The sequence below is a fragment of the Psammomys obesus genome, unplaced genomic scaffold (genome assembly GCF_907164565.1).
Source record: "Psammomys obesus unplaced genomic scaffold, mPsaObe1.curated_primary_1811, whole genome shotgun sequence".
NCBI classification, from domain to species: domain Eukaryota; kingdom Metazoa; phylum Chordata; class Mammalia; order Rodentia; family Muridae; genus Psammomys; species Psammomys obesus.
Genome location: NW_026596149.1, coordinates 11,534,755 through 11,559,533, shown reverse-complemented (window position 1 = coordinate 11,559,533; position 24,779 = coordinate 11,534,755). Strand labels below are relative to the sequence as shown.

At 42.4% G+C, this 24,779-nt stretch overlaps 1 protein-coding gene across 1 annotated transcript; it reads right to left on the bottom strand.

Moving 5' to 3' along the window:
- Window positions 1-1,262: 1,262 nt before the first annotated feature.
- Nudt5 (nudix hydrolase 5) lies at window positions 1,263-24,779 on the bottom strand. The gene is made up of 10 exons (XM_055593754.1): window positions 24,604-24,779; window positions 14,000-14,106; window positions 12,595-12,662; window positions 9,160-9,209; window positions 7,776-7,883; window positions 6,199-6,294; window positions 5,482-5,583; window positions 3,534-3,542; window positions 3,340-3,393; window positions 1,263-1,587 (listed from the first exon to the last, which is right to left on the bottom strand). The coding sequence occupies exons 2-10, from the start codon at window positions 14,060-14,062 to the stop codon at window positions 1,478-1,480; spliced, it is 660 nt and encodes a 219-aa protein (XP_055449729.1). The 5' UTR covers window positions 14,063-14,106; window positions 24,604-24,779; the 3' UTR covers window positions 1,263-1,477.

The following is a 24,779-nucleotide window of genomic DNA, read 5'->3' as shown; positions in this document are numbered from 1 at the left end:
GTCCAGGGGTCTGCCTTGACCTCTGGATCAGGTTGCAAACATGGTGAGCTGCCCAACAAGCATCATGCTGCGAGTGCTGCTAGAGGCTCAACTGAACAGTCCTTGAGCTATTGAAAGCTACAGTAATCATAATAGCTGAGCTCATCAGAACCAGGAAATGATCCTGGAATGCTGGCAGAACTCTGGGGTGATGACCTTTAGGTACAGCATACACTAGAAACCATTTCTGCATTTCTAGTGTAGTTTATGTTGCAGATAGTTGCTAATATATCTGCCTACACCCATGACTGCTGACAGCTATGTATGTCATGGATGTTGATGTTCATGGTCCGTGTCCATCTTTTTACTGTGGATTTAGCTTTAGAAAACAAATATTTTCTGAGGTAAGAATAGGAAACTAGTATGTACATACTTGAGGGAAAGGCCCTGAGTTTTCAGTCTCTTAGCTTAGCCTTACTATGTTAACTGTGTTCACTGCTGGAACATCTTGGTACACCTCTAGGAATTAAATGGCCTTATGAAGATACTAAGTACATTTTAAAAACTATTTTTGAGGTAACAAGTTTCATTATGTCTAAACTGGCCACATGATCCTCCTGCCTCAGCTTCTCAAGAGGGTGGATTAAAAGGATGTACCACAAAATTACTTTTGTTGGTTTTACCTCTGTCTACTACTCAAATAACCACATAGAACATCAATGAGAATTAGGAGAAGCTAAGTAAGTCCCTATTGGGGTTTCTCTTAAAACTTTATTTAATGAGTGCTCTAGCTTCATGTACACCTGCATGCCAGAAGAGGGCACCAGATCCCAGTATAGATGGTTGTGAGCCACCATGTGGTTGCAGGGAATTGAATTCAGGACCTCTGGAAGAACAGACAGTGCTCTTAAAATGCTGAGCCCCTCTTTTAAAACTCTTTAATTTTGGTCAGGTGTGGTGGTGCACACCTTTAATCCTGGCACCCAGAGAGGCAGAGACAGGTGGATCTCTGGGAGTTCAAAGCCAACCTGGTCTACAAAGCAAACTTTAGGCCAGCTAGGGCTATACAGTGAGACCCTGTCTCAAGAAAACAAAACAAAAAACCCCAACCCTTTTATTTTGAAACATGAACCCAATAGCTATTTGCAGACTTAAGTACCTAATTTTTATTTTAGGAGTTGAGGGTAGAAATAGCTGACCTAATTTGGAGCTCAAGTCTATTCCTGAGAAATATCCCACCTCTAGACTAGGTGAGGTTTAAGAAGTTTAAACATAGCCACCAATATTTATGTTCATTTTTATGAATATTAAACAAATTTAAAATGAAGGTTGCATACATCCTCTCTGTAATTATAATTCCATACCACATGGTCTGTGCTGCTTTTATTTTATGAAAAAGCTGATTTTCAATCTACATTAAACCTAAGTGAATACACCGAATAGTAAGTAAAGGCCTTATGGTCTCATTTATAAAACATGGCCAGTGTCCTCCTTGGCCTTAAAATTTGAGGAAAGGCACTTCGAATGGCTTCGAGTTCGCATGTTTCAGTGCCAGAGCATAGGCGTAGACCCTGGCATCCACTGTTAGATGTTCTTCTGCTACCAAAGCTAAGGAAGCAAAAACGACAGTTTAGAGACTAGACAGTGACAGGAGAGCCTAGTCAACCACTGTTCAGATTGTATGCCAGTTGCCATACTAGAAACTGGGGGCATACCCTATCTTTAAAAGAAGAGTAAAGGATTAAAAGTAGCAACACAGATGACTCATATGTATACATTGTTCTGCCTTGCATGTACACCTGCATGCCTGTAGAGAGTACCAAATCTTATTATAGATGGTTATGAGCCACCATGTGGATGCCTGGGAATTGAACTCAGGACCTTTGGAAGAACAGCCAGTGCTCTTAACCTCTGAGCCATCTCTCCAGCCCCAGATGACTCATCAAGCTCAGCACTTGGCCATCTCATTGCCCCAGTGTCTCCTGTTTTCCTAGGCACTTGTTTGGGCAAGCTCAGAGGTGGACAAATCCTCAAGGCAGGGCTCATTTCCTATCCACCTGTGAATGACAACAGTATTGATTGCTATTCTGTGGCAAACTAGCATGAAAGTTGATTACTATACTTTGATTATACTGAAGTTAGGTAAACTGATTCTTTCTTGCTGATTTAGTCCCCTTCTATCATCAGAAGGAAGTCAGGTGGGTAAGAGAAGGAACTTTAAAAAAAGATATTCTGTACATAAAAGAGACATCTATCATGTATTATTTAATCACCTAGGGGTAAAGTCTTCTGCCTACAGTATCTGTTTTAGTCTCATGCACCCTCAGGAAGGGACTTATTCTTGATGTGGGAAAATGAGAGACTGCTGACAGTGGTGATGGTCAAGCTCAAACCCAATCAAGCCCATCAGATCATTCGTTGTACTCCCTGATGTTGGTGGCCATGGCCTTTCTGAGTAACTGAAGATGCTTCATTTGGATTTAGGTATTGACATGAATTTATCTTAGCTCTAGTTTTTGAAAAGGTGATGTAATTGAAGTGTGGGAATCTAAAAATCATAGTTTTTTGAAAGATAGTTAACTTTTCTAACAAGTAATAGGCATTTCAAAATAGAGCTCTCTGTTTCTGAAGTGAAGCCATAAGCCACTGGGCATGGAGGAATTAAGGACAGCTCTTAAAGGGGTTCCGATCAATGAATACTTCAAGTTATTTTGTGTCAATCTCCAAAGCCAGTACTTTAAAACAGTAGAAAAATCTGCTTCCTCACAAGTAAGTGAACAGGAATCCACAAAGCTGGGGCACAGGGCCACCCAGGAGGGTCTTCGCTATGTCCTCATTAACATTATCTCTTATGGGAGGTCTACCAATATCTCACAGGATTTCTGAAATGTCTCTGTAGGATGAGCTGGTTTAACCAAATGACGACCAATTCTCTAAGGTTCATTGCACAGCCTCTCACAGTCAAGTATGTGTCGAGGAACTCCTTCAAGACTCCTTAGTAAGACTTGACGTCCTACAGAGACTATCTAACAAATCAGCACAACAGTACTATGTACATATTTACACCTTGGCACCGGTGTGGATCAAAGACCTTAACCACTCAATAGTTTTGGCTAAACAGCAGGAAAAATAATCATCATGTAGGGAGAAAATTTTAAACAAGGTTTTTTTTAAAATTTTCAAACTGTACATCACTTGAAAAGGAAAATTAGCATTGCTCAACAATATTTTCCACCAGTTTTTAGATGTCTGACATTAATGAGATGAAGATAAATTATACTCACTGCCCTAGTGTATAGGGGAGGGGATGGGTGGGGGTGGGATCAAGAGAAGGCTGGTAATAACCTAGAGAGTGCTTACCGTCAAGTCTAGCCAGCAGATCATTCTTTGGTAAAGAAATCACGTCCACAAATTCTAAACAAACAGAATGCAGTGAAAGCAAAGCTGAAGAACAGGATCCAGGCTTGAACCCCAACAGCCCCAATATCTGCAAGCCATCATTACCACTACAGAAAGCCATCACAGGGCCAGCCACCGGGAGTTGAATAACATACCTCCATCCCCTGAAAATGAAGAGGGAAGACTTAGATTTTAGCACAGCCTGCCATGACACATCTTTGGAAGACTTGAGTGCAAATCATTAAAGACTGTAGAAGAGTCTAACAGACACCTAAGGTAAGACTCTACTAAATATAAAGTAAATTTCAACATTTCACAGCAAAATTTAAATCTAAATCAAGACATTTCACAGCAAAATTTAAGCAGATCCTGTAATGCATGTTTACTATATTTAATCTACGGACAAATATAGAATACAAAATTTATCATTCTCTATTGATTTATAGATCTATCTATCCAGACACCTACCCACCCACCCATCTATCTACCTAATCTATTACCTACCATCTACCTACTTATCTACCTACCTATCTACTTACTTACCTGCTTTTTGAGACAGGGTTTTTTCTGTGTGTAGCTCTGGCAGGCCTAGAATCACTCTGTAGACCAGGCTGGCCTTGGAACTCATAGAGATCCACCTGCCTCTGCCTCCTGAGTGCTAGGATTAAAGGCATACACCACTACCACCTGGCCAACATCACAACTCTTAAGCTCACTATTTTTATTCCCAAATTTAAAGTTTTGAGGGGCTCCTAAATGTCTTCCATGTCTTATGAATATTTGCAGCTTAATTAAGCATTTAAAATTGGCTACAAAGAGATAATGAAGCATATGCAGGGATAATTTAAAAGGCTAAGAAATTACCACTCAAACATGATTTACTATGGTGTGTGTGTGTGTGTGTATGTGTCTGTGTATTCATCATCCATCCATCTACCTTCAAAGGGGTGGAAGAAAGGACAGGGAATTGACAGCATACTGCTTTTGGACCCCACCTTGCTAGAAAATATTTTAGTGTAGAGAATAACCTTACAAATTCTCTAACTACAGAACTCAGTTGAATACAAGCTGCAGCCTGTACTAACATCTTTTCTCACACATGTAGACAAAAACTAAGGTAATATTGAAGTTTCTCACTTTCTAATTGGGCCTGGGATGCATATTATTAAATGGGAATCATGTTTTTTTTTTTTTTTTAAAAAAAAAGACATTTAACATTTTATAAAATTTAACACACAGCTGGGCAATGGTGGAACACACCTTTAATCTCAGTACCCAGAAGCCAGAGGCAAGCAGATCTCCAAGTTTAAGGCCAGCCTGGTCTACAGAGTGAGCGCCAAGATTGCTCCAGCTACACAAAGAAACCCAATCTTGAAAAGAAACAAATCAAAATACCTGGGTGCTTTGTCACACACCTGTAATGCCTGCAGTCAAGGAGACAGAGGCAGGTGGATTTCTGTGAATTCGAGGTCAGCCTGGTCTACAAAGTGAGTTCTAGGACAGCCAAGGCTACACAGAGAAACCCTGTCTTGAAAAACCAACCCCCCCCAAAAAAAAAACAAAACCCAAACCAAACCAAACCAAAAACCCAAACAAACCCCATACATTTTATAACTTTTGTAGTTTAACATCTTACAAAAAGAATAAAAGATCAATGAAATACTAAAGAGAACATGCCAAAATAGCAACATTGAAAAGCAGGCAAATACCAATGAAGAACCTGAAGAGACTATGACTCTTTCAGTGATACTGTGCTCATTTTAGCAAGTTAAAAGATACTTAATGTGGGGCTGAGGAGATGGCTCAGCAGCTAAGAGCACTGGCTGCTCTTCCAGAGGACCTGGGTTCAATTCCCAGGATTCACATGGCAGCTCACAACTGTCAGTAACTCCAAGATCTGACACCCTCACATACACATACATGCAGGCAAATCATCAATGCACATAAAAGAAAAACTAAAAAAATAGAGACCAGCCTGGTCTACAGAGTGAGTTCTAGGACAGCCAGGGCTACACACAAACTGTTTAAAAAATAATAATAATAATAAAAAAAAAGATACTTAATGTAACTCAACCAGTTTAAATCTATCTAACACATCCTTACCTGGTTTGGGCTTTGGCCTAACATTCCCTGCATCATCTCCATTGATGGTCACTGTCACAACATGTGTGGTGCAATTTGACAAGCCTGGATCCATACACACAGCTGTGAAAAAAAGTGACAGCGTGTCTTAGGAAATGAGGCAAGTGCTTTAGTCCCTTGCTGCTTGAGTCACTAGATATCACAGAAGAGGTGGAGTTCAGGGTTCGCTCAATCTAGTCAACAGCTGTACAGGATCACAGAACTTGTATGTACTCAAAATGTGTTCAGACTTCCTGGAGTTCCTGAGTCAAGTGTAGGAAATCTGAGGGCTTGGTTTTGAGGGGGAGAAACTTCTAGTGAGGACTATGGCACAGACAAGTAAGTAAGGAGTAAGGTTTACTGTGCTCTGAAGGACACTTGGTTTCATAATTTTCCAATTTCAGGTCCTTCAACTTGCTCTCATGCAGAGGAGCAGTTACTCAACAGAGGGAGAATAACCCCCTTTTGTAATTTGGGGGGGAAAGGGACACAGAAATGCTTTCTTACTGTGTAGCTCACGCTGACCTTCAACTCTTAGTTTCCTGTCTCAGCCCTGCAGGGCTAAGATCACAAACATATGCCACCACACTTGGCTGGAGACCAATCAAAATTCCTGGTTCCCTTCTGCCTGTGCCCTGACCATAAAGAACCCTTGCTTTATTAACGTTCAAGAAACTGACACTGAATGCCAATACGAACCTGGAGAACATTCTGCAACATCACCTTTGTAGCCAGTTTCTTCCTCCAGCTCCCGAAGGGCAGCTGCTTCAGGGCTCTCACCGTCTTCGATGAGCCCTGGAGGACAGATGGAAAGATGGTGTCCTTTGAACATCTTTCTAACAGTTGCTAAGGAGCTGACCCTTGTACACCGAGGAGGTTACAGTCGGTGTCCCCCTGCCTTGTGCTTTTACCTAGATGTTTCTCATGAACATCTCAGCCATGTTCTGTGCATGAGGGTCAGTACTGTGAGGAAAGGTAATTCACTGGTGGCCAAATGGGCTAGGGCTCAGAGGCAGTTATGTAGCTACAATACAAGAAGCTGATTCTTTTGTTTCCTTTTATTGTATGATGACACTTTACTTATCTTGGTCCCTTCCTCACAGAAAATATTGATGCCCAGCATAAAGAGGCAGGAAGAAGTACCCTGAAGGCTGTGGACTAGGTCATTATTATGGTCACCATGAGGAACAAATAGGCCAAATAGGAGGAAAGTATCAACTCAAGACTTATTTTCTTGAACACAACTACGTAAAGAACAAGTACAATGTAGGTTATTAAATCGCATTCAGTGTTACTAACTTCTTTTTAAAATGGCAAGTGAGAAAGAATTAACTATATATATTGCCATGGACTAGGCCTTGGGACTGCCACTTCAGCCTGCGAATGTGGCACAGAGCTTTGTGCGTGCTGGGTAAACGTACCTGAACTTCATGAACTTCGCTTTGTAAGTATACCACTTGCAACAGATGCATGGGATTTATTAACCTCTTCCTATGGTACAGCCCAATGAACGGCTATAACACTGTGTATCAGATTTTGGATGGCTTCTTTAATTACAGCAAAACTGAAAAATCCCTCTACATAAAAATCAAGGCAATTTCCTTGCCCTGTTCATGGTCGATCAAGCTGTCTTTGGTTACGGCTTGTGCAGTTCAGAGGCTGAACTGCTCACCACTGTGCAATTCTCGTGAGTGAGACTGCTGGTGACAGAAGGCGAGATAACTGATGCGTGAGTGGCAGCAGTTTCTAGGAGACAGGAACAGCACTGCAGGCCTCAGTAGGCTATGTGGAACGGGGCGTGGCCGACCCCGAATGTGGCCAGGGCTGGAAGAAGCCTCAGGATGAAAGCATGGTGTGCGCATGTGGAGGAGTGACCCTGGCGTAAGAGCCCTCCGCCATCCTTCTGGCCCAGTTCAGTCAGACCTGCAGCTGCCTGGCCCATGAGGTCTTACCAGCCTGCTCAACTGCTGGGTGTGCCCATGGAGGACTGGCACTGACGTAAGAAGCATGTAAGAACCAACTAGTCCTGGGACTTTGTCCGCCCTCCAGGGCTGGAACTCCAGGTAAGCCTCCATACCTACTTGGCTTTGACATGGGGTTCTCGGATCCAAACTGAAGCCCCCGTGTTTCGTTGCGAGGGCTTTAACTGCTGAGCCATTTCCCTCGCCTTAGCCACGTTTACTGTGCACGTACAGCCACTTGGACAGATGAAAAGATGTCGAAGCGCAAGCAATGCGATGCTCAGTGTCAGGCCAGGACCCGGTGGAGGGACTCACCTGCTGGGAACTCCAGGCAGTAGCCACCCATCGGGGGCCGGAACTGTTTCACCAGAACAATACACTCATAATGAAGAGTTCTCTGCAGCACCGGGATGATGGACACAGCTGCCAAAAGAAACAAAGCTGAGGAACCCTTAAGGAGGGTCAGCTGGACCTGTGAACAGCCCTGTTCCCAGCAGTCCGACAGAAACTCCAGATCTGAAGGCAGTGCGTCCAGATCACTCCAAATTTGCTGTTAGGCAGTAAGCACTTAACTTAAGCAACCGAATTTGAAACGCCTCATTTAAAAATACACAAGTAACATGCTGTCTGGCATTCCTTCTTAATTATAAAAAGTTCATTTTAATTATTATAATATCGGGTTGTTTGTTTTCTATCTTCTACTGTAGACGGAGTCTGACTATGCTGCCCCGGCCTCCCAAGTACAGAGGACTACAGGTGTGCACCCACAGACCCAGCCATAACTTCTTACAAAAATGAAAGCAAAACTGAAACTAAACATGTCACACAGGGCCAAGAATGGGAAGCCCTGCTCCCACACAGCAGCCAGTGAAGTGGAGTCTGGTCGAGAGAGAGGTCTGCATGCTGCTAGATCTCCTTTAAGCCAGAGGCCAGCTAAGAGCCACTGTGTCTTCTCTGACAGCGGATTGACTTTTGCTGTTGTAGAATATAAGCTCTTCCTCTCCAAAAAATCTGGCCTTAAAATAAAGCCAGAGAGCCACTGGCTCTGGAGAGACACTGCCAAGGAGGTTAGTGTCTCCCACATGCTTTGACAGGTAAGAGCAGCTGCAGCAAAGCAACTGTTTGTCTTAAAAACAACAATGTTGTTTCAAAACAATTTGTCTTAAAAACAAATCAAATAAAGATGGGAAAACGAAAAGCAAAGCTGGATCAGTGGCTTGACTTCCTCAGACCACATGTGGCTGCCGGGGTGGTTCTGCTGTGGCTGCAGCTAAGGCATTTGTGCTTGCATGGAAAGGAGATGTGAACTGAACCCCGTTCCCGATTTTCTCTGCTCTCAACTGAAGCATGAAGGTGGTGAGGAGCTCACCTCTCCACACCCAAAAGCCCCCACTTTCAGAGTACAAAGGACTCCAGTGGTCCTCATACACCGCCCAGTGCATGGCTTCAAATTACACTGACATATGTTTGGCTACAAAGTCGACACATCTTTCCTTCAAAAACAGTTCCTGGCTTAGAAAACAGGAGCCAGAAGTTACTTACACAGAAAACTTTGGAACATAGCATTGTAAAAGCAGCAGAGTCACACCTAAAAGGCCCTAATTGAGGGTAATTCTGCATTGAGGTCTTTGGTTATATTAAACATGGTCTTACAATCTCATGTGCTAACTTCCTTTATAAAGAGTTGTAATAGTCATACCATCAGCAGATTTTCCCTTCCTGGTTGTAAGTTTCACAGTTTCCCAAGTTCTATGCAGGCAGAGAACAAAGAAAAAAAAATCATTAGTGCCAAAGGGAAGAATGTTCTCAGGTTTTCTCTACACTATTAGCACGTCACAGATGCAATGCATGCAAATATGCTAATGAAACCGGTCAGCACAGTGAAGACCTGCGCTTTCTTGCAGGCCATGTGGAGAGAAAGGAAACTGTTGCCCCCCCCCCCCCCCCAGCCTCTGGCTGCCACCTAAGCAGGAAGCGGCTGAGCCCTGGCTGGGTCACTGCATCCTCAGAACACTCTGGTGTGGATGTCAGGCCACGGCGAGCAGCACGAGCTGGCAGTGCGGTTGTCCAGACCTTCCCACAGTGATGCAGTTAGCCCCTAGGGATATTCCAGATGCTTTTCCAGGAACAAAGAATGCCATGCGCAACATGAAGCACTGGAACTACTGAAATTAAGCAGGTTTAAAACATGGGACCAAACTACACAGTGCAAGAAGGCACATTCCCACTTATCTGGAGAATTAGATTTTCTTTGCATGAGTGCAGCCTTATGGATAAGGGAAAGACAGGTCCCTAGAGGAGGTGGTGAAGTTCTGGATGTCATATTCTTGCTCCCTTTTATGGCTTCACTTCATGTTAGCGATTTGTTCCTGGCCGTTTGTTCTCAGGTTTTGATAAACATATTACCTGCTCTCACAGGAACATCAGGTACAATTAAATGGAAAGTCCATTACAGGAAAAGCAAGCAAACAAACAAACAACCTGATACACTGTTGGAAAGGGGGAGGGAATAATAGGAAATGTCCCCCTTTCTTTTGATTCTCATCTCTGGGGCAGAAAAAGCAATGCTACAATAATGATGGAGGTGGTCAGGCATCCAACGTTATGTTATGCTGTGTTCTATAGGTGGGATTAGAATCTAGAAAGCTCTGGGCTAAGTAAAGTTAGTTATAAGGCTTCCTACCCTGAGGGTCCCTCTTGCTCGTATTTTTTCCTGGTTGTCCTTGAGGTCTGATAATAACACATCTCTACAAAAAGCCCCCCATATTTGATCTGGCTTAAAAGAAAAGAATAAACAAAACCCCTTTCTATCAACTGTACCCCTTGCAGCACCGCACCCAAATTTTCACAGGGCAAATGAAAGTCAAACAGACTGCCGCAACAACTCACAGTAGCCTGACACTCCTGTTAGTAGCAAGAAGCCGACCAACAAGCAACCTCCAATAAGTAATACAGATCACGAGAGACAAAACACCTTTTGCCATAGCTCTCTCTGCTGTTGCTCAAGGTTAGTCCTAAAGACTGAAGATAGTACTGGGAAAGCACTGAAGGTCCCATCCCAAATACACTAGGAATAAGGAAAACAAAGAGAGTGGCGTCACTACAGTGGTCAAGTGAAGTAATTAAGAAGCAATGAGCGATACAGTATGAGCAGCAGAATACAGACACCTACGGGTGCATATATGAACTGACATAGACTCTTTAGAGCAGTGGCTCTCAACCTTCCTGATGCTGTCCCCCTTAATACAGTTCAAGTTGTGGTGACCCCAACCATAACATTATTCTCACTGCCACTTCATAACTGTAACTTTGCTACTGTCATACTTACATTAGGAACCACAAGGTAAACGTCAGTATTTTCCGATGGTCTTATGTGACTCCTCTGATTTTTTGACCCCCAAATGGGTTGCAACGCACAGGCTGAGAACCACTGCTTTAGATTTTTAGGGTTAAAGGCTGCATGTTGTGTTATAAACTCCATTTAAGGAAGCACAGAGCCAAACTATTTCAGGATGCTGAGCATTTAGTATCTATTTCACAATAGAAACGCGTTGCACATACTGTACCCCGCAGCGTAGTCTTAGCATGTGCTTTCCTGGGTACCATCCTCTGCTAATTTCATACGTTAGCTCTCTGTCTGCTGTCTCTTAATGTCTCCCACATCTCTCTAAAAATGGGCCTTATTAACGCTTGTGCTAGTTCAGCAGACACAAATCAAAATTTGTTTCAGTCATTATCAGCAAATCCAACTATTGTCACCTTGATGATAAATGCATTTGCTCACACAAAAAAAAAACCACATGATTCCCTCGTGATTGTACAGCAAATGAGATTTTTTTTCCCCTAACAAATTCATGTGACATAAGCTGGATAACAAATTCAGCTTTATTTTATTTTATTCCTTATTAAATAGTAAACCTATTTAAAACACTATTTTCCTTAGTGATTTACATTTACAATAAAATAAAATAAAGCTGAATTTGTTATCCAGCTTAATTTTATTTTATTCCTTATTAAATAGTAAACCTATTTAAAACACTATTTTCCTTAGTGATTTACATTTATCTTTGTAAAGATAATGGGATCATACCAGGCCTTTTGCACATGCTAAACAAGTGCTATACCACTGAGCTGTATCCACAGCTCCTTTTAAATATAATAGCCAGGGCTGGAGAGATGGCTCAGAAGTTAAGAGCACTGGCTGCTCTTCCAGAGGTCCTGAGTTCAATTCCCAGTAACCACATGGTGGCTCACAACCATCTATAATGAGATCTGGTGCCCTCTTCTGGTGTACAGGCAGAACACTTTATATGTAATAAATAAATAAACAGCCAGCAATGGTTTTCTTTAATAAAATCTGGGAAACACAAGGAAAAGTTAATTATAGGCAGGCTCTCTCTTTCTCTCTGAAGAGATCTGCCTGCCTTTATCTCCCTAGTGTTCAGATGAAAGATGTGGGCCCTGCTTTTCTTCACACACCATTTTCTAAAGCTTCACACACATACATCAGGCCTGGACAGATGGCTCAGTGGTTAAGAATAGCTGCTGCTCTTGAAGACGACCAGGGTTTGGTTCCCAGTACCCATGCAAAGTGGCTCGTAACTCCCTGTAGCCAGCTCCAGGGCACTTGACACCCTGTTCTGGGCTTCGCGGGTGCGTGCACAAACAGCATTCTTTCACTACCATGGAGCTATGTCCCTAACGCATGATCTCTATTTTAGGACGTTTAATATGCATTTTAACGCATAAATCTAAATCTAAATAGTCAGTAATTTTCTTAGCAAATTCCCAGAAGTAGAACTATGAAGTAAAAAGTTATATGATCTTGATATAATGTTATTATTTCTTACAGAATTTTTTTTCCAATTTATATTTCTGAGTAAGGTATAAACATCCATGTTTTACTCCAAAGCCAACAAAGGTTTTGCTTTATTTTTAGTTCTTCTAACTTAGACATTAAATTTTATTCAGAGTATCAATGACCCAAATGGCTTAGCAATGGAGTAAGAGCTGCACTTGATTCTTTGTTTAAAAAGAGAGCTTACAACACTTGAAACACCAGTGTTCAAGCAGACACTGCGTTCAAGCAGAGACCTGGAAAGACCAAAGACAGAAAGAAAAGAAAAAAGTTTACCTAGTTTTACCGGTTGGATCCATATAAGTTGTTTTTTCAAATTTGACCCATTTTCCTTCTGAAATCAACTAAAACAAAAGCAGACAGTTATAAGGCAGGAAAATTTTCAAACCAAGTTGGTCTTTTTAAAAATCAAAAAGTGTGTTCTTTCAAATTTTCTCTATGTTCCCTTCCTCCAATCTGCTTCTCTCCCAATAATTGTGGGCAAGTTTCTAGCTTGGAATACATATTCAAAGTTGTTTCCTCTAAAGGTGGGTCTGTTTTTTGTTTTGTTTTGTTTTGTTTGTTTTTTTGTTTTTCTGTTTGTTTTTGAGTTTTTCAGGTACAGCTAAGAGGGTGAAAGAATTAAAATCTAAGGATAGGGGTAAAAGCAGACACTTGCTCCCTGAGAAACACAAATAGCTCTGGGCTGGGAGAGAAAGGGATCAGAAGGGAGTGCAAGGCGTGGGAGACCTGGATGTTCCTCGTTCTGACTCCAGGTATGGGTGCAAAGCTGGCCACAGTTGTGTGTGGTTTTAAGAGTTTATTAGGAAAATGGATTGTGGGAAACAAATCAAAGACTAGATTTTCTTTCTGACATCCAAGTGCCCACTCAATCTAAGACAGGCTTGAAAACTGATCTACCCATACACCAAGGAGTCTGGAGGGCAGCTCACATGCGGCACTGAGACGACAGCTCACCCGTGGCCTACCCGTGGCACTACACTAAGCTGAGAATCTGAACTTGAAGTAACAGGCTTTCCTTACTAGCATCCCTCTGCCCCACCCTCTTGCTAACACCAACCTAATCATTATCAGATCTGTTCACAGACAACGTGGAAAGATTCTAAATCAAAAAGAATTCCAGAAGAGTGTCGGGACCAGAGTTCCAAGATGAAATATTTAAAATTTGTCCACTACAATTGGTTAAGGAGAGAGAGAGAGAGAGAGAGAGAGAGAGAGAGAGAGAAAAACCACTATAATCAACAATATAGTTAGGTGCAGAATTAGTTCTAGAATTCAGTGAAATTTGAACTACAATGAATAATTTAAGTTTTTATTATTTAAACATTTATGCCAGGATGATAAACAGCTAAGATATAATTATTAAATATGAAATCTCAAAACCACATATTATGTCCAAAACCATATATCTGGGTTTTTTTGTTTTTATCCAGGGCAATTTTTTTAAAGAAGAATTTCTCTACTTACTCTCAATTTCATAAATTCATGTAATTAAAACTGATAGACCACTGCTCTCAGACAAGAGCACAACGTGGTTTAGCCTTAAAACGAGAGTGAAAAACATCTGAAAACTATCTAAGAATAGAAACCTGACAGCAATAAAATAATAGCTTGCATACTCATTTAAAACTTACTGTTATGTGAGGAAGAAAAAGGACAGGGAAAAGAAAACTCTACCTACCTCCTCTGAAATAATGTGCTGTTTAGCGTTCTGAGAAGAATCTGTTGATTCTTGGTTCTCCATTTCAACCTAGTTGGTCTCCACAGTCCTCAGTTGGAAAGTTCGTGCTGTAAAGGAATGAGATTGTTCAGGCTCACCCAGCATGGGTCACTAAGCAAAGTATGATTAATTAAAGCGAAGTTCTCTCCTGACAGAGCGTCTTCTCTTGTGGGACTCTCTGGGAGAATGGCCAAAGAAGGGAGGAAGAGGCTCTCAGGGACATCCAGGCAGTTCAGTGCAGTGGCACACGCCTGTAATGCCAGTACTTCAGGGAGGCAGGCGGATCACTGCGAGTTTGAGGCCAGCCTGGACTACAAAGTGAGTCCAGGACAGTCAAGGCTACACAGAGAAACCCTGTCTCAGAAAACCAAAAATTGAGAAAAAGAGAGAAAACCTCACTGATTGAACCCTGGTTAATGTAAGCTGAATCTAGGATGGACCTGAATTCTTGCCTGGATGTTTCTTTTTTCTTTCCTTTTTTGTTTGTTTGTTTTGATTTGGTTTTGTTTTGTTTTTCAAGACAGGGTTTCTCTGTGTAGGCTTGGCTGTCCTGGACTCACTTTGTAGACCAGGCTGCCTCTGCCTCCTGAGCGCTGGGCTTACAGGCATGTGTCACCGCGACCCGCAGTTTACTCACTCTAAATGTCACTTTGCAGAGAAATAACTGAAGGGTGACACGGCCCTTCCCATAAACTTCTTGTTGTGGTTGCAGTCAATTACCACTGTTGTACAGCATAGTTCCCTTTCTGAGCAAGACCTTACAATGCATCCCAGGCTCCCTTGAACTCCTGATCCCCCGTGCAGCGTCCTCACTGAGGGCAGCACCCTCACACCAGACTTGGGAGTTAAGCTTACAGAGGCATCTAGGATGGCCATTTCTACTTCTCTGCTTCTTCTTTATAAAAGTCTGGGCCAAGCCATAGCATTTCAATAATTTTAGGGTCTATGTCTGTTTTCTGCTTTGTTTTTCCTCATTTGTTCCGGGTTGAACCCAGGGCCTCACTTAGGCTAAGCAGGAGGTCTCATCTATATGTTCTTCCCCCTCTAATCAAGATTCATTTTGACTATGTATGTGTGTGCTTGTGTGAGTTAATGTATACCGCAGTATGCAGAGGTCTGTGGAGCACAGTGGGTATCCTGTCTCTGGTACTGGAATTGCAAGCCACTGTAAGAGAACTGATATGCGCAAACCTATCTTTTATTTGCTTGGTTCAATTGTTGTCTCGGAGGCTTACTGCCTGTCTGCTAACCTAGGCCTAGTCCTGGAAGCTTGTAGCCTCCGTACAGTCTAACCTAGGCCTCGAATGTTTCCAGCCTCTGAGACTTCCTGCTGAATAAGCTCACCCTTTCTTGTTCTTTCTGAGCTCCTGGCTGGCCGGTTCAACTCAGCTGTTCTGACTCCAACTCCTCTCCCAGCTGACTGATTCACTCTGGCCTTTCTCTCTCAGCCTCTGAATTGCTCAGCTTGGCCTGGAATAAAAGTTCCTTTTACAGATGGGAGTGCTGGGAGCTGATTTTGGGTCTTCTGGAGGAGAACTTAACTGCTGAACCATCTCTCCAGGAACAACCCACATTTTTTTTTTTTTTTAATTTTTGTACTTTTGTGGGAGTGTGGGCACACATGCCACAGTGAGCCCCTGGCAGTCAAAGGACAACTTTTAGAAGTAAGTTCTCTCCTTTCACCATGGTTTCGGGAATCAAACCTAGTTTGTCAGGCTTGTGTGGCAAGACTTTTTACTCATTGGGCCACTCATTCATAGCCTGAATGATAAGTTCTTCCTTTCCTTATTTCATCTTTTTTGAGATAAGGTCTCATATGACCCAAGGCTGGCTTTGAACTTGATCTGTAGCTGAGGATAATCATGAACTTCTGTTAACCCTGCCGCCACCTCTCATGTGCTGGGACGAGGAGCAAACCTGGTGCCTGCGATGCCAGGGACTGAGCTGAGGTTTGGTTTATGGTAGGCAAGCCTTCTACCTACTTAGCCACAGCTCTTAGCCCTTCCTACTCGTTTCCTGAAACAGAGTCACACATAGCCCAGCCAGCAAGGAACTGAGCCCTCTGCATCCATTTCTCAAGTGCTGAAATTACAGGTATGCACTTCTAAGAATTTGAGGCTTAGATAAATGGGATTAAGCATGTACATTACTATGTACATTATTAAGCGTGTGGTTATGTATGCACATTAAGCATGCATACTATCGTGTCCCACTTAGCTTTAAGTGTGGGCAAGTATGCAAGTCCCAGCTGTAGTTAGCTAGTGCTGACAGTCTGCAATGAAGGGCAGACTTTTGCCTGCCCCTTGGCACACTCTTCAGAAAGGACCTTGCCTTTCTGCAATCTTGGTTTTGTCCTGCCCTTAGGGCTGATTAGTCACCCTGAGTCATTTCTCAGCTGTCCTGCTTTCAGTGCTGCCGCTGGGGAGTCTAACCCTTTAGATTCTCTTACTGCTTGGGAGTTTGCAGTCAGCCACACCTTCGGCTGATGCTGTACTGGGCACCCAAGTGAGTCCCTTCAATATGGGACTTCAGAGCATGCGTGCATATGTGTGTGTTTTATGGGGATTTTTATTTATAGTGGTTCTTAGAACTTCCTCTGTTCTCTCAGGAACTGTTATTTAGCTGCTGGGCTAGGCTGGGACGCAGGTCAAATCCTAGAGCGTTTGCCTGGCAGGAACAAAGCCTTGCTCTAACCCCAGCAAAATAGATTTTGGACTTGCTGAATTATTCTAAGGCTTTCTTTTTCACTCTTACTCTCCATTCCTTACCACCTACATTTCTCAAGACTAGTCCAACCTTAAGTCTTCGAAACTATTACACCTCCTCACACTTCTGTTTCCAAGGAGGGCTTGGGCTTGATTCCAGGACTTTCCTTTGGATACAAACATTTATGCAGTCACTTAAGTTAAATGGTGTAACATATGCATTTAGCCTATTAATATCCTCTTGTACATTTAAAATCATTTCTAGAAACATATAATACTAAATACAATGTGTATTGTATTAAGTATTATATGTTCATTCAGAACATGGCTATTCTGGCAAGAGATCACAGCTAAAGACCTTCTAGGCCTGTGTGATCCGGATGGAATACAACATGCCTTTAATCCAGGAGACAGAAGCAAGCAGATCTGAATTTAAGGCCAGCCTGGTATAGAGCAAAGTTTCAGGTAAAGAAAAGCTTAGGTCCAGGCATGGTGGTATATGCCTTTAATCCCAATCAATGAAGGTAGTTTGTAGAAGTAAGCACCCCATGTTTGAAAGTGATGTCTAATTGAGTGGCAGAAACAGTAATGAATCAGAGAAAGACTTGACAGAACAGGATATGCCCAAGTCTCAGAAGAGAGAGGAAAGGGAAGCTACTTGTGGGGTAATGGAGAGAGAGAGACAGAGAGCAGGCAGTTTTACCAGAACAGATATACAGAGTCAGGTTGAAGAGAGAACAAGCTAGACACAGATGAAGAGAGAATGAACCAGAGAATGAGAAGGAGCCAGGAAATTAGAGCAGATTGCTGGAGTTAGTTGGAGACCGAGCAGAACAATTCAGAGGCCAAGAGAAAAGCCAGATTGAAAAAGTCAGCTGGCACAGGAGTTTGAGCCAGAACAGCTGAGTTGAACCAGCCAGACTACAGTTCAGTAAGAACAAGAAAGAGTGAGCTTATTTAGCAGTAAGTCTCAGAGGCTGGAAACATCGTAGGCCTAGGTTAGCAGACAGGCAGTTAGCCTCCTACACAACAATTAAAGCAGGAGAATAAAAGTTCCTTTTACAACAATAAATTACATGTGTTATATTTCTTAGGGAATAATGAAAAAATAAAAGTCCTTAAGTTCAACATGGGCATATCTCCCACCACCCCCTGCCCACCCCAACAATGCCAACCTGTAACTAGTTGAAACTCTATGTTTGAAGAATCCACAGCATAAACTGTATAGGCACCTTTGGGTGGTTGGTCTTGTGCTATGTATTTTAATGCTAATACTGCCCCACCCCTGAGATCTGGTCCCTGCGCATTCTCGCGTTTACTATCTCTGATGTGTAAGCCTTGTTCCACCTAATTTAAAGCTGAATGGTTAATACAAAAAATGCTGAAGTTTGAGATTTGGCTGAAGAAAGGTAGGTGAAGTTTGGGTTTTGCAGGCTGGGGCTGAGGTACCGAAAGGAGAGAAGGCAGGATCAGAGAAGGAAATGGACCAGTGCCGTGGGTTAGCATGGGAAAGGAGCACACGGCTGTATCAGTGTAGATGGAGGAGATGGAGCACATTAGAAAGTATTTTGGGACCATGGACGAGAGGTAGCTCGAGATTGGAGTTGGGAGGTAATGTTAGTTTAGAGGGTTAATGTCTGCAATGCCACAGATAAAGACTTTATAAAATATAACAGGTGTCTGTGTCTTTATTTGATTCATAGCGGGTTAGATAATACCGTTGTAATAATTATAGTTTAATAATAAACATTTATTAGGCCATACCTTTTTAAATTTACCACAAGGCATCAATTTTCTACAAAGGCATCAATAGTCTACAAAGATAAAAGCAGCATTTTCCTTACCTAAAAATACAATCAACAACAAAACAAGATGCATTCATACTCCCTTGTGCTTTGAAAAAAAAAAAAAAAAGTAGTATCTGAAGAGTATCTTAGGCTAGTAACCCTGTAGGAGACCCATTTAAAGACCCCAACACACAGTGGGCAGATGAAAGAGAGGCTCTGCCTTCATGGGCCTCTCTTTTAGGGGGCCGCTAGTGAGGAAAGGCAAGGACCAACACGAGAAACTTGTTAGGTGATCCCAGTTTTACAGAGAAAGATTATGAAGGACAGACAGAGTCAGGAAGAAGTCATTTTTTTGTGAAATCTGAACATAAAAAGGAAGCAAGCAACACAGACATGACAACTCAGAGACAGTCACTTAGCATGTTGACATGCACAGCCTGCCTAGAACAGACAAGCTAGCTACTCCTCTTACTTAAGCAAGCTTTAAAGTGTCACTGGCTGAGAGAAATGGTGTCCATAACCACAGGTAACCAATGTAGAACACGAACAACTGGCCAAAGAGGGAAACCCAATGAGTTGCACCTTGCACACTCTATACTCACATAAAAGAATGTATGTTTGTTTCTTGAGACAGGGACCTGTGTAGTTCAGGCTGGCCTTGAACATGTAGCAGAGGCTGGACTTGAACACTGGATCCTTTCTGGCCTCCACCTCTCAAGTCTGTGCCACAACGTCTGACTAGAGACCCTTTTATCTTCTAGAGAACCATTCCTTCCTACTAATAATAACACACAGCTGGCAAGGAAATGTGCTGACATAAGGAAATTTTGAATTCTAATTCTAAAGAAAAATAACTTTTAGGTAATGGTGCAGCCCCACTGAATGGTGCAAAATGTGTGTACTACGTGTCTACCTCCTTAAAACATTCTTCAGTTTTCTTTTCTTTCTTTTTAAATTACCAGGGCTTGTCTCATCTTGAATGTTGGGAACACAGGTATGAGCCACCACACCTGACTAATATCAGGGTACTTAAAGGTGGGGCAACCACACAAGTTTGAGAAGCAGCTAAAAAAAGGACTACAAAACTTCAGTGGTTTAGTTGTAACAGCTGACCAGGGGCCAAGAAAGCAAGGGAGTACTCACTCCACTACTTCACGGAGAAAGAATCGTTGGATGAAGGAGTAACGCCAAGCAGGGCAAGCATGAAGGGAAACAAATGTCTGTCAAGCTCTCTGATCTCAATCTCGGGTTTCCCCCAACCCTGCTTAGAAGAAAAACTGTACCCAACCAATGGCAGTACATCTGCAAACACACTTCCAAGAACATTTGGAGCACACATTTGGCTGGGTCCCTGCCTTGTCCCCTCAAATTTGCATGCTAAGGACATAACCCTGATTGGTACATCACGCATTTGTTATTACTCCAGGCGGTTTTGGATTAAGGCAGCAAGTACAAGCCTCTATTAAAGGGAGCAAACTACGTGGCCAACACTAAAAAACTTGGGTATTTGAGAATGAGTAATAGCAGCTGGGTTACTCAAAAAAGGTAAGTGGAGACAAAATCTCACAGGCCTCAGCTCAGCACAAACATCTACAGGCAACTAAGGAATGCCGAGAGAGAAATAGTCTTCCCCAGGGAAGACACACAACTGGTTGCCCAATACTAAACAGTTAGTTAACCCTGAAAACATGCATACAAGTTAACATCATGCAGATTAAACAGGTTATATTTAGGAATGTAGCATGCAGTAACAGGTAATGAAAAAAGAAGGCATGGATTTGAAAAAGAGCAGGAAGGCTATATTGTAGGGCCTGGAGGAAGGAAAGGAGATAGAAATACTTTAATTATAATCTCACTTTTTTTTTAATTATAAAAAAAATAAGTGAAAGGTAAGATTCAAACAAGTGAAACGAGAAACAGAAGTCAGGCTGTGGAGTTTGCACACTGGCTCATCGCTACCATTTCTTGAATCACTGCAGTTTGTTCGAAATGGAAATCAACACAAAATCTTAACAAGCAGTAACACATTTGCTGCATTCTCTTTGATGAAATCTGAGTACTGTCATCGGCATTGCTTAATACTCATGGTATCTAAGAATACTAAGGACTTTGCCAGGTATGATAGCGCATGCCTACAGTCCTAGCTGTTGGGAGGCCCCAAAGAAGCAGTTTATAGTATTCCAGCAAAGCTCTGGGGAACACTGTGGAAGACTGGGAGAAAAGATTGCAAAGGCTGGTAGACAGGAAGAAGGGCTGCAATGTCATCTTATGAACAGCCATTGCAGTCAAGAACTCCCCCAAACTGCTGATGACTGCAATGAGCCTGCTCAACAGCCAGAAAGCATGGACGAGGGACTCAGGGAGTCCTAATCCTCATTGTTCAACTATTTCCTACAAATAAATCCAGGGAAAGAGGGAGTCACTGCCATCAGCTGGGTACCCCAGTGGTGACCCCCGCCAGGCTCCAGTGGACAATCCTAAATCAGTGGTCACACAGATGGCTGCGACTAAACCAAATGGGTCACACAACAAAACCACATTGTGAATCTGGGAAAGGAATTGAGAGGGAAGAAGACAAGAGAGAGGAACCAGAGTGTAACTAGTATACACATGTATAAAACTGTAAAAGAGTTAATCTTAAAACATAGCAAGACAGTCACCTTGTTTAATAAAGAACAAAGAATGAAATAGTATAAACATATTAAATAATTTGGCAATTATTATTGTCAAATTAAAGTTAAAAGTTTACTTAAAAAACAGAAAATATTGCATTCTTTTGTAGTCTACATAGTCAAATTTTGTTACCCACATGGAATGGATTTCAGTGCCCTTTCCTTCACTAAAAACTGTTCTCAGTGTAAGGAGAGTTCTTGAACTCACATTGGTAAGGGTGAGGCACTCGAGTTTATGACATGTTCTTTCTCCTGGCAGGGCTGGGTAATAGGTGGTAAGGGAGGGAACTGACATTTATTGCGATTATACTACTTGCTGACGTTTTATTAATTCTAGATGAGCAAGAGGGAACTGACTGTAATGACCTTTGGGAAGGTTAATTGATTACAGCCACAAAGTAATGAGCCCTGAAAGGAACTTTTTGTAATAGTTCAGGCATGAGATAATGCGAGTGTGCAGTGGGGCTTGAGCAGTAACAAACAATGTGAGTTAATAAACTCATCTGTTCTAAGATAGCTTTTAGGCAAGTGAATACAGGGCAGTGCCAGGAAGATTTTCTTTTTTTTGTTATCTATTTGTTTATTTGTTTTTGAGACAGGGTTTCTCTGTGCAGCCTTGGCTGTCCTGGATTCACTTTGTAGACCAGGCTGGCCTCGAACTCATAGTGATCTGCCTGTCACTGCCTCCCCGAGTGCTGGGATGAAAGGTGTGTGCCACCGTGCCAGGCTGTGCCAGTTAGATTTTAAAGGAGACTGGAACATTAAAAGATGTGAGTCAGTGTTTGTATTTGGCCACACTGAGTTTGTAACACTGGAAATATTAATCCAAAAGTCATGTTATAAAGTAAAGAAAGAAAATATGTTTTTCTTCTCTTTTTCCCCCCCTCCGCACTTTAGAATTACTCAGTAAGTCCCCATGGCCCTGAGTACTGACATTAATAATAATAATAATAATAATAATAATAATAATAATAATAATAATAATAAATCCCAAAGGGCTGGTGGGATAGCTCATCAAGTAAAAGTGCTTGCTATACAAGTCCTCACGTGAAATCCCAGGAGCCCACAGTAGAAAGAAAGAACTGACTCTCAAAAGTTGAAAGGTTGTCTTTTTATCTCCAAAAGCCTGCTGTGCATAACCACCTGCACTGGCACACACTAATAATAAATTAAAAAATTAAAATATTTGATGGTGGGTTGCTTCCACCATTGTATCTTAAGGCTTTCATCGAAGAAAACTGAATATAAAAACCAGCAGGGCTACATGAAAACAGACATGTTAAAGAAACACAGCTAATAAGTTAGCTCTACTGCTCAAAACACTTGAGCATCTTGTGTTTGTAGTGTCAGTTTACTGAATGCTGACTAAATCTGCAACAGAACCTAATGCAGCCTTAAAAACAGATACTGGAAACAGAATATACAGGATTCTGCTTGGCTTCCTTTCCTGCCCTGTCCTCTTTCTAAACTTAGCTGATTCTCTCCAAATAACTCTCTCAGTCTTTATGCCCAAATGTTTGCTGGGCTGTTGAAGTATTGCTTCACCTAGAATGTTATCCAACATTCCTGGGATCTATTTTTTTCCCATCTATCAATTCCTATCTTCAACAGAAAGCACTTTACCCAAATACACCCAACCAGTGCTAACATTTCCTCCCCCTGAAACTTTGTTTCTAGGTCAAATAAAACAAGTCTTAGTGGCCTCTCACATAATGGAGAGGCCTCTTAGCTCTGCAGCACCATCCTCCAGAAAAAGCAAAGGGAAGATATGGATTATTGCTGCTTTCCTCAAAACACAGGACTAGTCAGACATGGTGGTGCATCCATTTGATCCTAGCACTAGGGAGACAGACCCAGGCAGATCTGTGAGTTTGAGGCCGGCTGGGTCTGCATAGAGCAGTGGATCTCAACCTTTCTAATGCCTTGACCCTTTAATACGGTTCCTCATGTTATGGTGACCCCAACTGTAAAATTATTTTGCTGCTACTTTCTGACTGTAATTTTGCTGTTATGAATTGCTATGTAAATATCTGGTATATAGGATATCTGATATCTGACCCCCTGAAAGTCTTGGCCAACAGGTTGAGAACCACTGAATTCCAGGACAGGAAGGATTATGTAGAGACCATGTCTCAAAACAACAAAACAAACAACAACAAAAACACAGGACTGATTAATCCCGGATACCACAGGTACTTAAATAGAAATCTCTGCCATCTACTACCCGTCAGTATATACCACAACATTATGACCCATTTATCTTGGCTTTGAAAATGTATTCCTTAAGCAATGCTTCAACCACTTCACCTGTAACTTTTTAATCGAATTATACCTCTGGTATGTGTGTACTCTAACTCAGAATAAAGGATTCTATTGATTAATCCTAACAAATACCTTTCTAAAGAAGTCGACAGTGGATGGGGGTTTTACCTCTTTCTAACTTGAACTGCCTGGATGGGCTGAGGAAAATGCAATTTCTTTTTTGGTGGGGGTGGTTACCTGAAATGTGGTGCTTTTAGACAAATACGTGCTTGGAACAAGCCCAAGGCTTGTAAATTATTGGAAGCACCAGTGGGTTTTAAAGTTCTATCTCTTGCAGCCGGTGTTTGGTTGAATGGTTTTTTGTTTTTTTGTGTTTCTTCTTTTAAAGAAACAAAACTGACTTTTTGTAGGACGATAGGTGGAAAAAGGAGTAGGGAGAAAAATGATAGCACAAATTCGGGTATACGACTCTCAACCTTTATGCTTTCACTATTGCAGACACACTGATAAAAATCTGTGCTTTTCCACACTGATAACTTTTCGGTACCGGACAAAATAAACTTTAAACTTAAAAGACACAACTTTCCTCTGTTCCTTGATTCCTCAGACGTTCATCGCTTCTTTCATCTGCAGAATGGTAAAATACCTCCCTCCTCCCCAGGATCCTACCTGCGGGATTTCTTCCCTGTGTCTCTAACAATCTACCTTCGGGAACGAGAAGGGGCCATCCTTCTAGGAGATGCCTCTAATGTGTTCGAACGTTTACTGCTGTTCCCGGGTTCCTCTCGTAGTGCAGGCTGGTCCGCCTGGATCCCGGGTTCTCCCGCACTCAGGCGCGTACTGGGATCCGCGCGCGCTGCCTGCACTCCAAGCACCATCAGCTGGGCTCGCGCCCTTCTTTCCCGTCCCCTCTCCAAGGACACTTCACACCGAGATTGCCTCGCGCCCACTTACCTACACTAAGCTGTGGGATGTGGAGGGGATGGAGGAGGAAAGGAAAGAGAAGCGGTCAGAAGCTGCAGTCTCCGCAGGAGCAGGCGCCACCGCTAGAGAAACCGGCGCCTCTCGTGGTGCAAGGAGGATGTGCACACGTCCTCCTCCGGGCACCCGTAGACTCCCCGCTAGCCTCACATGATTACCTTCCGGGTTGAAGTGCAGATGGACGAAAGCGCCGTCGTAGGCCCCCTAAAATCCTACACTTTCATGACCCCTCTCTCCGGACTCGAGCCGTTTCGGTGTCTCGCGCGTCTGTGCGGTCATACTAAGCGTCCTCCCCACCTTTACTTTAGCTTCTAGCGCCTCCAGGCTTTTACGG

What these genes read in the sequence shown, in the direction of transcription:
- Nudt5 (XM_055593754.1), bottom strand. Translation starts at nt 14,062, where the DNA reads ATGGAGAACCAAGAATCAACAGATTCTTCTCAGAACGCTAAACAGCAC. An exon ending in CTGCCTGGAGTTCCCAGCAG is followed by an intron (nt 6,295 to 7,775) that starts GTGAGTCCCTCC and finishes TCTGTCCTCCAG; the next exon opens with GGCTCATCGAAGACGGTGAG. An exon ending in TCTGCTGGCTAGACTTGACG is followed by an intron (nt 1,588 to 3,339) that starts GTAAGCACTCTC and finishes TTGCTTCCTTAG; the next exon opens with CTTTGGTAGCAGAAGAACAT.